The following is a 14432-nucleotide window of genomic DNA, read 5'->3' on the forward strand; positions in this document are numbered from 1 at the left end:
GTGCCGCTTTCTCAGATCTGCTTTAAAAGTGATGCAGATGATAGTTGATCTCCAATTTTCAGATCCTGTAGCTACCTTTCGATTTATCCTGAATTTGGGAAGGGGAGTGAAAATAATCAATCTCTCCATACAAGTAAATTCCACAGGAGAGGAATTAGACTGGCATCAAACGGGGCTAGGAAACCAGGATACAGGGAAGAGGAGCACAGCTTTGGAATTGGCCCAGGTCTAAATCTAGGCTATGAACTTGTCCACGGATCAACCACTCTGGGCTCAGCTTCCTCCTCTGGAATATATCATTAGTTACGACTCTTGGTTGTAAACGAAACCACCTCTGGCTAAACTGAAAAGGAATTTATTAAAGGAGGTGAGGCAGTTTCCCTTGTCCCAGGCCCGCCCCCCATCTCTGAGAAGGCTGGAAAAAAGGCTGAGTGCCTCCATCCCTGGCACTGGACCGCCAGACCTCTAGCACTCGCTCCCGCCTTCGCCAGCACGGTCCCCCGGCAGGCACAGTGAGCGCTGATTGGCGGAGTTGAAGTCACGTGATGCGCCCCTGCACAGCATGCTGGGAAAGAATATGGCCTCCGCCTTAGGCGGGGCGGTGCGGACGTCTAAGGTAGGGATTCTTCAAACAGGAGAGTTAGACAATGGAGACCTAAGAAGGACGGGTGTCCCCCACACTCCCTCTCCAGAGAGAGGCAGGGAAGACAAAAGGAGACAATGGGTCTTGATTTTAGAGAGCAACACTTTTATTATTCCTAGGTTCTGCCCGCTGCCGTCCCGTCCAGGGCTCCCCAGGTCCCCTAAGATCGTGCCTCTCCTCCCTTCCCACAGCACCCTCCAGGGGAGGTGACAAAGGTGGCAGTGAAGGAGGTGGAGAAAAACACCTTTATTGGAAGAGCAGTGTGGACACGAGAAAGGGGAATGGAGTGAGTGCATGAGAGGGGTCCACGGAGCCAGCCCCTTTCTCAGCGCCCCTCCAGGGGGCTGAGCGGAGACAGGCTGGCACGCCCCAGCCCAGCACCAACAAGGCCCTGCTTTCCTTTGAGAGAGGGCCCAGTAAGTGAGAGGAGGCAAGAGGCCTGGGGTTCCCACCGAGAAGGGGTGAGAAGCCACCGGGTTTCACCGATCCATGCTGTCGTCCGTCGGGGTGGAGAAACAGGTCTGTAGCAACTTTTCGCAGAACTCCAGTTCCTCCTGCAATAGGGGGCAAGATGGGGGGCCCTGAGTGCAAAGGCCAGGCCCTGCCTCCAGCAACCCTGCATCCAGAAATGGCTCCTCTTCTCTCCTGCCCCCCACCCCAGCAGCTTGCCAGGGTTCTTCAACATCCGCTGAGATACATGACTCATTGTTTCTCTTCTCATTCACTTCTAGACTACTGAACTAGAACCCAGGGTCTCTCCGCCTCCATTCGCACCCTTCTGGTCTGTCCTCACATCAGCCCCCTCAGGCTATTTCTAATTCCCAGATATGACCAACCTTTACTAATTTCTACTTAAAACCCCTTCCATGGGTACAAATGCCAGAAACCAAGAAAGAAGCATGGGAGAGGTTGGTCTACATAAACATTAAAGTTGTCTACATGGCAATAAGATTCCAGAAACGAAAATGAAAGAAAAACAATTAGCAGTGAAAAATATTTGCAACTCATCACAAAGGGCTAACAAACTTAATACTTCAAGAGCTTCAATAAGTCAATTGCAACAACTACCACCCAGTAGACAAATGGGAAAAGGATATGATGAGTAGTTCACAAGAAAGGAAAAAGACACCCAGCTTCACTCATGGGAGAATGTAAACTGGAGAATGTACAATGTAAGCTGGACTGGAATAGTGCTTTTCACATTAATCAGTTTGAAAAAAAGGTCAAACGGCTTGAGGCACCCTGTCCTGGCCAGGATGTGGGAAAGCTAGGCACCCTCACGGCTGGCGTGTCGACTGGTCCAACTTCTATGGAGAGCAACTTGGCCAACAGCTAAGGACATGGCCCCTAAGCCTGTAACTTCATCTTTAATCTACCTTAACCCAGTCTTTTCCTTTCTAGAAACTGTTCTGTAGACATACTCCCACATATAAAGTAATATGTGTCAAAGGTTATTCTTTTAGCAGAGCTGGCAGTAGTGAGAGGGTGGAAACTACCTCCACGTCCATGGAGAGGGGCGGTTACATGACAGAGGCTCTCCCTACTGTGCAGCTACATGAGGAAAGACGATAGAGCCATAGGCACGGACAGGAAATGCACTCCTGGAGACGGTGTGAAAGGGAATACAGCAAGAGCAGAAGGGAGGTCAGGATTGGCTGAAATTGCACAAAATGAAGAGAGGAAGAGGAAAAGACTTTCTATACACATTTCCTTGTATGTGCACAGGATATCTTAGGAAGGCCACCTGAGGAACCGGGAGAGGTACTGACTGGGTGCTAGGGGCAGGGGTAGGAGGGAGACTTTTCACTGTTACCCTCTTGTGCATCTTGAAATTTGAACCACGTGACTATGGGACCCATTCAAAAAGCATTAGTGAAATTAAACTCTACATGGGGCCCACAAACATACCTGCAAAAGAGGACCAACTAAACAATGATCTAGTCACCTTAGGAAATATGCAGTTATACATTTTTAAAAAATTTTGTTTCATTGTTTTGTTTTAGGGGGTAGCTAATTAGGTTTATTTATTTACTTTTAATGGAGGCACTGGGGATTGAACCCAGGCCCTCGTACATGCTAAGCATGTACTCTACCACTGAGCTACACCCTCTCCTCTGCAATTGTAATATTGAATTACACTGAAATTAAAGCAGACCTCTGTTTACCTATCTGGAAAGAATTCTAAGACACAGACACAGACACACAGGGGAGAAAGAAAGCCACATGAAAACAGAGGCAGAGATTGGAGTGATGGATCTCATCAAGGGATGCCAAGGATTGCCAGCAACTACAAGAAGCTGGAAGAGGCAAGGAAGGATTCTTCCCTAGAACCTTCAGGGGGAGCACAGCCCTGCTGACACCTTGGCTTCAGGCGTCTAGTCCCCAGAACTGTGAAGGACTAAGTTTCTGTGTCAAACCACCCAATTTGTGGTAATCTGTAGCAGCCCTAGAAAACTAATGCACAATGTTACTTAAAATATCACTGCCCACCATTGTCACTAGTTTAATTTTTCTTTAGTATAGTTCTAACTCTTTGATGTCATATTATACACCACAGTATAGCTTAAGTTTTATATATATATATATATATATATATATACATATATTAGACATTATAGTTGCATGCATATATATATACACACACACAATAGATGTGTTTGTATTTGTAAATATACATACGAGTGTATGTTCTCTGTTGCCCCGTGGGAACCACAGCTATATCCCTTTGCTCCTCACTAAATCCCTAGTACCCAGGTCAGGGCCTGGCCCGTGGGTGACCCACCCCTGATGAATGTGAGAGATGGAAAAATGACAGTTTCCACAGGTGTACACATACATCAAAACTTCTCACACTGCACACTTCCCATATATGTCAATTATACCTTAATAAAACTGTTAAAATTTTTTCTTGAAAACAGAGAAAAGGCATGTTGGATAGTTCACATGAAGCCTCCCTTACCAGGTCAACCCTCATGGTCTGGTACCAGGGTCTGGCACACCAGAGGCTCAGGGAACAAACACACGGATGTGTTGAGCAATGACAGACATGCTCCCTGAGGCCAGACAGGACCAGGGCACCCCCTGCCCCATGGCCCACAGGCACGTATCTCCATGGGTTCCTGTGACAAGGTTGGGGGCGAGCACCTGGGGGTGGGCACTGTGCCTCTCCCAGTCACCCCTACTCCGACACACCCAGTGCCCGGCACGCCTCTTGATGGTGTCCATAGAGGAATGGACTCAGCAGAACCGAGGTCCCAGAAGCGCAGCACGTTTGCAGTGCTGGGCTTTGCTGAAGTATTAACGCCTGGCTAGTACCTCTACGAATGACTAAATCACTGAAGTACAGTTAACTAAATCACTTAGTTGTTTAAATAATTAACTGATTATTTGAATGTAGAATTAGTTGCTCTTTATCACTTATTTGTTATTTATCTATTTAATTAAATATCAGAGTTGTTATTGATCACTTGTAACTTAATATCTATATAATTAAATATCTCTGAGTTGTATTGCCGCTTGTTACTTATTATTTAACTATCTAGCGAGTTATTTATTACTTGTTATCTACCACTTATTACCTTTAATCTAATTAAATAGCTAATGAGCTGTTCTTTATCACATATTTGTTACTTATCTATTTATTTGAATGTTTAATTGGTTGCTATTTATCATTTACTTGTTATTTATCAATCTAATAAATATTTGATTATTAAATATTTGAATGATATGACATAAATAGTGGTAGTAAATAATTTGGATAATAATTCAGTGAATTCGTTACTCTAAGAAACTCCCAGCCTCTCATCCTCCCCACCACCCCCCGGGTTCTAACACAGCACATGGCACAGGGAGGGGTCAGTGGACATTTGCTGACTGGAACCACAGAGGCCAGGAAGGCAGGGCCCCTGGCCCCGCCCCGGCCCTGCCAGCAGTGCCATACCTGGTACTCCTCGTGCTGCTGCAGCAGCTGGCAGCGGTGCCGCAGAAGCTCCTCCAGGCCCAGCTCAGGCTCCCGGCACTCCCGCACGCCCTGGGGGAAGTCTGTCACCAAGCTGCGGGACAGAAGAGCGGTCCTTGGGGCCTCCCTCTGCATGGGCCCACCCCCCACTGCTCCCATGGGAGCCTGGGCAAGTGGCTCCCCATGCTGCACTGGTTTCCCCATCTGCAACTTGGACTTCACTAACGTCCCCTCCCCACCCTACCTCAGGGACTTTGATGAGACTTGCACAAAAAAGGGCACTTAACATAGTGCCTGGCCCGGCGCCAGCGCCACACATGAGAGCTGCTGCCTGCTCGCTCTGCTGTCCATTCTGTCACTCTCTTAAGACTCTACTCTTCTTGTACTTCTTGTGTGCACAGGGGAGCATGTGTGTAAGAAAGACTCTCCCTCCTCCCCAGGCTGCTGTCTTAGCCCCTAAGGTGAGGAAATGGGCTCAGACAGGGCCAGCCCTGGGATTCCTGCTCCCCTCTGACCTGATACCCTTAACCCCCGAGAGGGGGTGCCGTCCTCTCAGGCCCCAGCGCACCTGCACAGGGCTCCAAGCACATGCTCATGGAAGGGGCTATGTTCTGTCCGGACGAGGGCCACCAGCTGCTGGACCATCCCCATGGAGCACAGAGTCCCTGGAGAAGGGCCACAGGAGTCAGATGGGCGGTCCCTTCACCCATGCACTCCCCCACCTCACCCCCCCACCTCAGGAAGCACCCAGGCTCCGTGCCCTGGCTGCCCCACCTTTGTGTTCAGGGTGGCCCACCAGCAGGTTCTGCAGCAGGAATGCCGACTTGACCTTGAGCTTTTGCACCTGCTGCTGCATGGCCCGCATCAACACGGAGAAGCCGTCCAGGCGGAGGAACTGCAGCAGCCCAGCCTCCTGCTCCCGGACCAAGCCTGGGGGTAGGGGTGAGGGGGAAGTTGGGGCATTGAGGTCACAGTCATAGTCACCACTGTCACCATCGTCACCATCACCACATCACCACCATCATCACCATCATCATCATTGATTTCTATGGGCCAGGCTTTGCAAGCATTACGTTGAAGTATTTTTAATTGAGATATAATTCCATAGCCTGTACAATTTACCTTTTTAAAGTACACAGTTCAGAGAAAAACAAATACTGTTAGCACTTACATGTGGAATCTAAAAATATACAACAAACTACTGAATACAACAAAAAAGGAAATAGACTCACAAATACAGAGAACAAAGTAGTGGTTACCAGTGCAGTGGGGAGATGGAAAGGGGGAGGGACAAGATAGGGGTATGTTCTAAGTGGTACAAAAATAAAAACAAAAAGATAAAGGACATTGTAGTTTCCGTTGCTCCTAACCAGCATTCAGGACTGTGTTCTCTGGGAGAAGCCTGCTGCCATGTTGCCAGGACGCTCAAGCAGCCCCCTCAAGAGCTGCCCCCCTCCCCACGACAAGGAACGATCAGGCCCCCGATGTCAACAGTGCCAAGGCCGAGAGCTCCGACGGGCCTACAGCACTCGAGCGGGGCCTCGGCCTGTGTGCTTAGGGTCTGGCTCTCTGACCGGCAGAGGGTGCGCTGGGCTCGCAGCTCTGTTCCCAGTGCCCAGCAGAGTCCCGACAGGTACTGGAAATAAATCAACAAACAAGAGCCCTCTCCCTCTACCCTCAAGCAGATCCGTTGGCTGGTGCTGGCCCCTGGGGACCTGAGCTCCTGCCCAGCAGCCCCCGGGACACTCACAGGAGATGGCGAAGAGGGCCTTGACACGCACGGAGTCGCAGGTGTCCCGGTCCAGCAGGCGCAGTAGCTTGCGCAGGGCGCCGAGGCCCAGCACCTGCTCCTGGATGGCCGCCACGTTCTGGCTGCACGTGCCGATGAGCTGCGCTGCCCGCCACCGCAACCCTGCGGCCCCCGCCTCCAGGTAGCGACCCACCAGCAAGTGCATGCCCGACAGCTGGCAGAAGTCTGTGTGGAGAGAAGGGAGCAGATAGGCCAGGTGTGATGGGCTGAGCTGTGTCCCCCCCAAACTTATGTTGAAGCCCTAACCCCCAGGGCCTCGGGATGTGATGGCACTTGGAGACAGGACCTTTAAAGAGGTGATCAAGGCGAAATAATGTCACAGGACAGGGCCTCAATCCAATATGACTGGTGCCCTTATCAAAAGAGGAGGCGAGGACACAGACGTGCACGGGGGAGACCACAAGAGGACACGGCAAGAAGACCCCCAGCTACAAGCCTCAGAAGGAACCAACCCCCGGGCTTCCAGCCTCTGCGAGAATAGACTTCTGTGCTTTAAGCCCCCAGTCTGTGGTCTTCGTTACAGCAGCACAAATGGACTAACACACCTGGTGAGGCTGAGGGGAGCCTGCCTCCAAAGGCTTGCTCTCTCCCAACTTGGGGGGGTCCCTCCAAGGCCAGTGTGCAACATCAGCATTTGGAGGGTTAGGGTCCCAGGCTCCAGCCCACTAAATGCCAGTTCTGACCTCCCCGTCTTTGTGACAACTGGAACATCCCCTGCGGGAGAAGCACACGCCAGACCAGAGGTCACCGAGCAACAGCCCACCACTTGCTTTCGTAAATAAAGCAGTGGCGGTGAGCTTGAGAGTTCCTCAACAAGTTAAACGTGGAGTTACCATGTGACAGCTCCTACACATACAACCAAAAGCATCGACAGCAGAAACTTGGACAGATATTTGTATGCCAGTGTTCACAGCAGCATTACTCACAGCAACCAAAAGGGGAATTGACCCAAATGCCCATCATCTGATGAATGGGTAAATAACATGTGGCCTATCCACACTCGGGAGTACCAGCCAGCCACAAAAAGGAATAAAGTTCCGATACAGACTCTGACATGGAAGAACCTTGAAAACGTCACACTCAGTGATGGAAGCCAGTTGCAAAAGGTCACACGTCTATGATTCCAGGTACATGAAACGTCCAGAACAGACAATCAACACCCTCAATGACTACACCACGCCCCTCCAAGTGGAGGTGGTGACTCGTCCTTCCACTGGCTCCAGGGCATTTAGAATAAAATCCGCCGCACCCACCATGGCCCACGAGGCCCTGTATGCCCAGCGTCACCTCCTAACCCCTGTCCCTCACTCACTCCACTCTGCTGCATTGGCCTTCCGGCTGTTCCCGCATGTGCCAGGCACATTCCTACCTCAGGGCCTTTGCACTGGCCGATCCCTCTGCCTGGACTGCTTTCTCCAGAGCTCATCCCATGCATGACTCACACCCTCACTTCAGGTCTCTGATCAGATGTCACCCCTTGGGAAAGCCTCATCTGAGTAACCCATCAGAACCACCTCCTGTCTCTTACTCTAGGGGGTGGCAATGGATTCCCAGCAGACCAGGGCGAAACGGCCAGTTTCATATAGCATCAGGGAGATGGTAGACTGAACCTGGTATCATCATTACATGGGGTAGCATGGGGACCAAGGAGGGAGGGACAGGGCAGTCCCACTAGGGGCCTGAGTCGGAGGCAGACTGGAAGGGTGAGGCTGGAGGCTGGGAGGCTGGGAAAGAGGCTGGATTATGGTCCCTGAGACAAAAGACAGGGGCTGGGCTGCAGTAAGACTCCGGAGCTGAGGAGGAGGCAAGAGACAGAAAAGAGATCAGGAGGCCAAAGGGGTAGGACCCTGGCAGCCGGACCCGCACCGGAGAGGGCCTGGGTGTACCTGCAGCATTGTCCATGTTCTCACACAGGTCAGCCAGCAGCTCAAGGGCCCCCTCACGCTCCTGCTGGTCAGCGGCCAGTTCAGCCTCACCAGCCGAGGAGGGCGTGGGCTGGGATAGCACTCGGAGGCAGTTCTTCATCTGCTCCACCTCCTCCCGCTGGCCCCGGAAGGCGGCCGACATGGCCTCCTGCAGCCACTGGCGCCTCTGGGGGACAAGGTGGGGTAGGAGGGTGGGGGAAAGAAGCAAAATGTATCAGTAATTAACGCATGAGTGACGGTCACTAATAGTAACAGCCAACAGAGAGCTGACTGTTCTGCCACCAACAGGTTATCTGTCGAGCACCCTTTCTATGGACAGACTCTTTTCTAGACAACAGACCTATGGAGAGACTGGTTATGGGGTGTGAGAGAAAAAGAGGATGTCAGGGAATCCTTGGTTTCTGTCCTGCACAACTAGAAGAAGATGGGGAAGATGGCAAGAGAAGCAGGTGTGGAGCAGGAGGAATGGGGATGAGAGCTCATTCCTGAACATCTAAGTTTGAGGGACCCATGACATGCCTAAGGCTGCCTCAAGTTCAGGGAAGAGGTCCAGGCTGGACCTGCATTTCTCAGCCTCGTCTCTACTGACACTTTGAGCTGGACAGTTCTGTGGTGGGGGCCATTCTGTGCATCGTTGGGTGTTGAACAGCATCCCTGAGAATTGGCCACTAGCTTTTTTTTCGGCCAGGCTCCATGTTAAGTGCTTATATGAAGGCTCTGTAGTCGCAGTCCTGGATAAATTTGGGCAAGATGTTTGTCTTTCTGTGCCTGTTTCCTTCCTTACTGTCCTAAAGGTTCAACGACATTGTGGTTGTAACTGAATTAGCACAGTGTTTTGTATACTGTAATCACCATGGCCAACTAAGCATCATATGTAACAAATATTGCTGTTAATGTCCAAAACAACCCTCCATGGTATTATTGTTTTCTTTTCTTTCTTTTTTTTATTGAAGTATAGTCAGTTACAACTTCTGGTGTACAGCATAATGTCCCAGTCATGCATACATATATACATATATTCGTTTTCATATTCTTTTTCATTATAGGTTATTACAAGATATTGAATATAGTTCCCTGTGGTGTACAGAAAAAAAATGGTTTTTATCTATTTTTATATATAGTGGTTAACATTTACAAATCTCAAACTCTCAAATTTATCCCTTCTCACCCTCTTTCTCCCAGTAACCATAAGACTGTTTAGTAAGTATTGTTATCCTCACTTCACAGATGAGAAAATAAGAGGCACAGAAAGGTGTGGCTTGCCCCAGGTCACACAGTCAGCCATCTGCATGGCCTTAAGTCAAACCTAAGTAGTCTGTCCACAGAGCCTGTGCTCTTAATAACACTCTGCTGCCTTCAGGAGCACTTGGCTATGCGCCTGTGTGGTGTTCTGCTTCAACTGGAACCTTAGAACTGCCCTGGGAAGTACCATTGTGAATCTTATTATTAGCATCAACTTGCAAATGAAAAACTTGAGGCTCAGGAAGATGAAGTGATATACCCAAGGTCACACAGCTGTAAATGCTGAATCCAGGTCTGTCTGGCTCTGGAGAGCCCTCGCTTTTACTTTTCACCATGAGGCTATTCTGCCTCCCAGCAGATATTCTGCCTCCCAGCACAGTGCGGGGATCCAGAGATCCGACCTTCAGTCTACAATAACTCCATCAAGCACAAAAAATACAATCTACTAAGCCTTCACCCCTGGACTCCCGCCCTTCCCCAGGGCTCACTTCCCAACATATCTCTGTCCCCACACCTCTCACCCCAGCTCATTAGGTCCCCACCCTTTACCTCCTCACTCATGGGTTCTGGAGGGGGGTCTGGCACTTCAGAGCCCGCCGTGATGGCCATCTGCAGCAAGCCTTGGAGGTTTCGTGGTGGCGGGGGATTGCCCGAGCCCCCTGCGGAGGAGCCGCTGCCCCCAGACGAGCAACCCTGGGAGGCTGGGGGCAGCGCCAGGGGAAGGCGGCTGCCCCCAGAGCCTTGTTCCGCCATGGGCAGTTTGCGAAGAAGGTAAGAATGTGTTGGGGTAGGGGATGGTCACCGCTGAGGTAGCTCTGGCGTCCTGACCGGTCGACTCCTGGGGGTCTGCTGAGAAGGCGGCGTTTTAGGGGAGCTCGGAGGCCCCCCATGACCCCAAACCACTGGGTCCACACCTCCTTTCACCACGGCCCGTTTTCCTTCCTTCACACCAACAGGACCCTTCCCCAAAGTTACAAGAAGCCCCTCCTTCTCTCCCTAGCAACAGGCCCCACCCACTCTCCCTAGCAACCCCTCCCCCATCTCCACTGCAGGCGTTCCTGTCTCTTAGCAACCCACGGCCTGCACAGCAACAAGCCTTCCCCTTGGTCTTCTTAGCAATAAGTCTCCTCCCTTCTTTCGGAAAAAAGGAGCCAGAGCGGGGCGCACCTCACCTCCCTGGGCCTTGTGTCGCCGCCGCTACTAAAGACAGAGTCGCCTGCACCTGACCATGCTGGGCGCCGCCATATTGACCGGAAATACGCACGGTCCCACCCGGAAGTTCCTGGCGCAGCCACCCGACTTCGGGCCGTAGCTGGGCGGGAGGCCTCTTTGCCCGGCTCTTAAATCCTTCCCACCTGGCCCGGCCAGACCCCTCACACAGGCCACGCCCCTCATGCTCACGCTCCCACCTAAGCCCCGCCCCAGGCCCGGACCCCGCCCCTAGTGAGCCCCACCTCCTCATCCTCATTGCAAGCTCCACCCCTTCCCAGTGTAGGCCCTGCCCCAGGTCTGGCTCCTCTTTAGCTTGACCTCGTCCACACCCACGCCCCTTACCCCAGTTCTAAACTCTGCCCTTCCCCGCCACTTCAGGCTCCGCCCCTGTTCTAGACCTTTCGTCCTCTCCCAGCTAAGCCCCGCCCCCTTCCTGGCCCTGCCCCACCCCATGGTTGGCAGTTGTGCGGTCCCGCACCTTCAGGGCCTTCTTCCGGACACCTGTGCCCCCATCCGGTCTTTTACTGGAGCCTGGCGTTCTCCCCGCTAATACCTGATCCAGGCAGCCTTTGGCCCAGCCCAGCCCTCCCTTGGCCTCAGTTTCCCCGTTCTACAAAGGAGGCTGCCTGTTCTTGGCGCCCTTTTATCAACCAGCATTTCCCTAGTGGAAACTTCCCTGGGTCCTGCGAGGTGCAGAAAAGGGGATTCTTGAAGCCTAGAAGTAAAACGCCCAGGCAATGTTTAGGTTCTGGAGGCCTGCCTGCATCAGATTTGGGGCTCAGATCTGGGAATGTGCCTCGTCTGTGGAGGTGTTGGCTTTGGGCTGGGCTTTAAGAAATTCTTGTTCTAGTCTGACGTCAGAGGCCCTCCTCTCTAGTAGAACATTGTACTCGACTCTGGTGGAGCCCACAGCCACAAATATATTGAGCACACTGCTAGGTCTGGGATGTGCTGGGTGATCTTTTGGACAGAGATGAGAAAACCAAACATGTAAGCGGTGTGTGTGTGTGTGTGTGTGTGTGTGTGTGTGTGTGTGTGTGTGTGTGTAAAATCTGCTTTCTTGCATTTTCCAGCTTTTAGAGGCTTCCTGCATTCCTTGGATTGTGGCTGCATCACTTCAGCATCTGCTTCTTTCCTTATCCTGGCTCCTCCTCTGACTCTGATCCTCTTGCCTCCTTCTCATAAGGACCCTTGTAACTACATTGAGGACCCACCTAAATAACCAGGATAATATCCCCATCTAAGGTCTTTAGCTCAATCACATCTGCAAAGTCCCTTTTGCCATGTAAGGTGACGTATTTACAGGTTCTGGGAATTAGGATGTGGACATCTTTGGGCGTCCATAATGCAGCCTACTATACCTAAGTACAGCTATGTAGATGTCCACCTATTGATAATACTATTAACATATATTATTATACATAATACCACTTATCATATATGTATATATAACATGTAACTGCATATAACATTACATATATAAATATACATATAATATAATGGTGGCCTAGATGAAAACCCCCCCAGGTACCCTATAAAGGCCATAGCCTTTACAACAATCCTGTTAGAAGGGTGATCGTATAATTTTTTCATCCATAGCAAGACACTTCAGAATGAAAACAGACCCTTTTAACAATTACAGAATAGTAGGCATAAGCCAGGACATATAATCACCCAGTTTCTAAGGTCCTATGTGATGTGTTTCCCCACCTCATGCCCCCTCACTGCCCCCTTTAATGTTCCCATAACATACCAGGCACACACCTGCCACAGGGCCTTTGCACTGCTGTTTCCTCTGCCTGGAAGGCTCCTGGCACTTTATCCACATGGCTCTGACTCTCATTGTCCTTCAGTGTTCCTTCACTGACCAGACCTCACTTGACACTGTATCAAAAATCATCCCGCACTCCACAAAGCCTTCCTGTCCCCCTTCCCTGCTTTAGTCTCCTCTTTGTCACTGATCACAACTCTGTAACATACCATATGTTCTGATTGCTTATCTTACATATCAATCACCCGCCTCATCCGTTGTAGTGGGAGCTCCGCAGCACAGGGATTTTTGTCAGTTTGGTTCACAGTTGTGCCCTCCCCACTGGGAACAGTGTCTGGCTCAGATATGGCGCTCAGTATAGATTCACAGATAGAAAGTGGTGGACTAGGAGATTTAAGGCTCATAGATACACTGGATAGGTGATCTGGGGATACAATGGGTGCCTAACACCCTTGGGAGTCTGACATAGGGGAATCCCAGATTACACGGAAATCTAGCTGTGCACAGTTCCGCCGATGTGCTCTAGTGGGTATGTATGATCATAGTGTAGCCCACATGAAGATCTAGGGAATCCTGTGCTGGGCACAGAGAATAGACAAGGGCCTAAAAAAATACACAGGGACCTCAAGGGGTTCTGGAAGCTTCTCTGTAGGACTGAGGATCCTAAATGAAGATACGGAACCAAGATGATCTGAAAACACGCACCCTAGGCTATAGATGGATATGGGCCCTGATGCTAGTGCGGAAAGGGGGCCTGGGGGTCTGGGGAAACAGAGATGAGTCTTGGAGCAGCAATAACCCCAATTCTTTCCCTCTCTCTGCTTCTGTCTCCTTCTTCCTCTGCCCCTCCAGTCTGTCCCATCTCCCCCCACCATTCAGCCCTCCACCTGCGTAGACCTCCCCATCTTTTGTGGTCCTCTTGTCTCTCCCTCTTTGTTTCTCTCTCTCAGGAGCTCTCCCTTTCTACATCTCTGTCTCTCTCCACTCTCCCTCTACCTGTCTCTCTGTTTTGTCCCTCCCCCTTGTCCCTTTCCATCTCTCCCACTTTCCCCTGCCCTCTGACCCGCCATCCTCCCCCTGCCCATCTTCCCCCAGCCTCACCTTTACGTCTTGCCCCTCTGCCTCATCCCTCTATTTTCCTTCATTTCTCTCCCATCTTTCTGTCTCTCCCTTAAATTACTCCATGTGTCTCCCTGTCAGTTTTCTCCCTTCTCTCTTTCCATCTGTTTCTCCATCTCCCTCTGCCTCTATTTCCCCCGAACTCCCTGTCTTTCCAACTCTCTTTCCCTTCACCTCTGTCTCTCTCCATTTCTATCTCTGCTTTCCTCCATCTCTGTGTCTCTCTCCACCACCTTCTGTCCTTTTTCCATCTCCCTGTCTCTCTGTTCCTCCTGCTCTCCTTCGTTCTCTCCTGTCTCTGCCTGCCTCTGTGTTCCCACACCATCTCTCCTGCCCCAGCCCTGTTTCTTGTCATCTGTCTCTTTCTCCTTTGCTGGGTCAGGCTTCATCTCCCTTTGTGGAGCTCCCACTCTGCTCCTGCCTGTGTGCTCCGCATCTCTCTCCCTCTATCATCTCTCTGCATCCCTCCATCCCTCCCTGCATCCTCCCACCTCGTCTCCATCCCTCCAGCTCCCAGGCCCGCCCCCTGCCCCGCTCCCCCTCCCCCCTCCGAAAGGGTTAACTTTGGGGAAGGGCCCGGAGTCCCCGGATGGTGATGTCAGCGTGCCGGAGAGAAAGGACGAGGTGGCGGGGGGAGGCGGAGAGGAGGAGGAGGCGGAGGAGAGAGGGCGCGTGGGGGGGCGGGGGGGACCTCGGCCTGCAGCATCCGCCGGCCCGCACCTCAGACCCCCCCGGCGGGGGGAGGCGCAGGA

General features: G+C 51.4%; 1 protein-coding gene across 3 annotated transcripts; it reads right to left on the bottom strand.

Annotated features, from left to right (window-relative positions):
• Window positions 1-727: 727 nt before the first annotated feature.
• Window positions 728-10935, bottom strand: HSPBP1 (HSPA (Hsp70) binding protein 1). 3 transcript variants are annotated; one of them, XM_031459155.2, is made up of 8 exons: window positions 10751-10935; window positions 10128-10427; window positions 8298-8502; window positions 6352-6576; window positions 5376-5531; window positions 5170-5266; window positions 4584-4695; window positions 728-1197 (listed from the first exon to the last, which is right to left on the bottom strand). In XM_031459155.2, exons 2-8 carry the CDS (start codon window positions 10329-10331, stop codon window positions 1123-1125), a joined length of 1074 nt encoding a protein of 357 aa, XP_031315015.2. In that variant the 5' UTR covers window positions 10332-10427; window positions 10751-10935; the 3' UTR covers window positions 728-1122. The 3 variants fall into 3 exon arrangements, with proteins under 3 accessions (XP_031315015.2, XP_064345891.1, XP_064345890.1); XM_064489821.1 differs by having other exon boundaries at window positions 10128-10424; window positions 10746-10935; XM_064489820.1 differs by having other exon boundaries at window positions 10128-10424; window positions 10751-10934.
• Between the last annotated feature and the right edge of the window lie 3497 nt (window positions 10936-14432).

This window comes from Camelus dromedarius, chromosome 9, assembly GCF_036321535.1.
Source record: "Camelus dromedarius isolate mCamDro1 chromosome 9, mCamDro1.pat, whole genome shotgun sequence".
Classification (NCBI taxonomy): Eukaryota; Metazoa; Chordata; class Mammalia; order Artiodactyla; family Camelidae; genus Camelus; species Camelus dromedarius.

What these genes read in the sequence shown, in the direction of transcription:
- HSPBP1 (XM_031459155.2), bottom strand. Translation starts at nt 10,331, where the DNA reads ATGGCGGAACAAGGCTCTGGGGGCAGCCGCCTTCCCCTGGCGCTGCCC. An exon ending in GAACATGGACAATGCTGCAG is followed by an intron (nt 6,577 to 8,297) that starts GTACACCCAGGC and finishes CTCTCCACACAG; the next exon opens with ACTTCTGCCAGCTGTCGGGC. An exon ending in GGCCCTCTTCGCCATCTCCT is followed by an intron (nt 5,532 to 6,351) that starts GTGAGTGTCCCG and finishes CCCTACCCCCAG; the next exon opens with GCTTGGTCCGGGAGCAGGAG.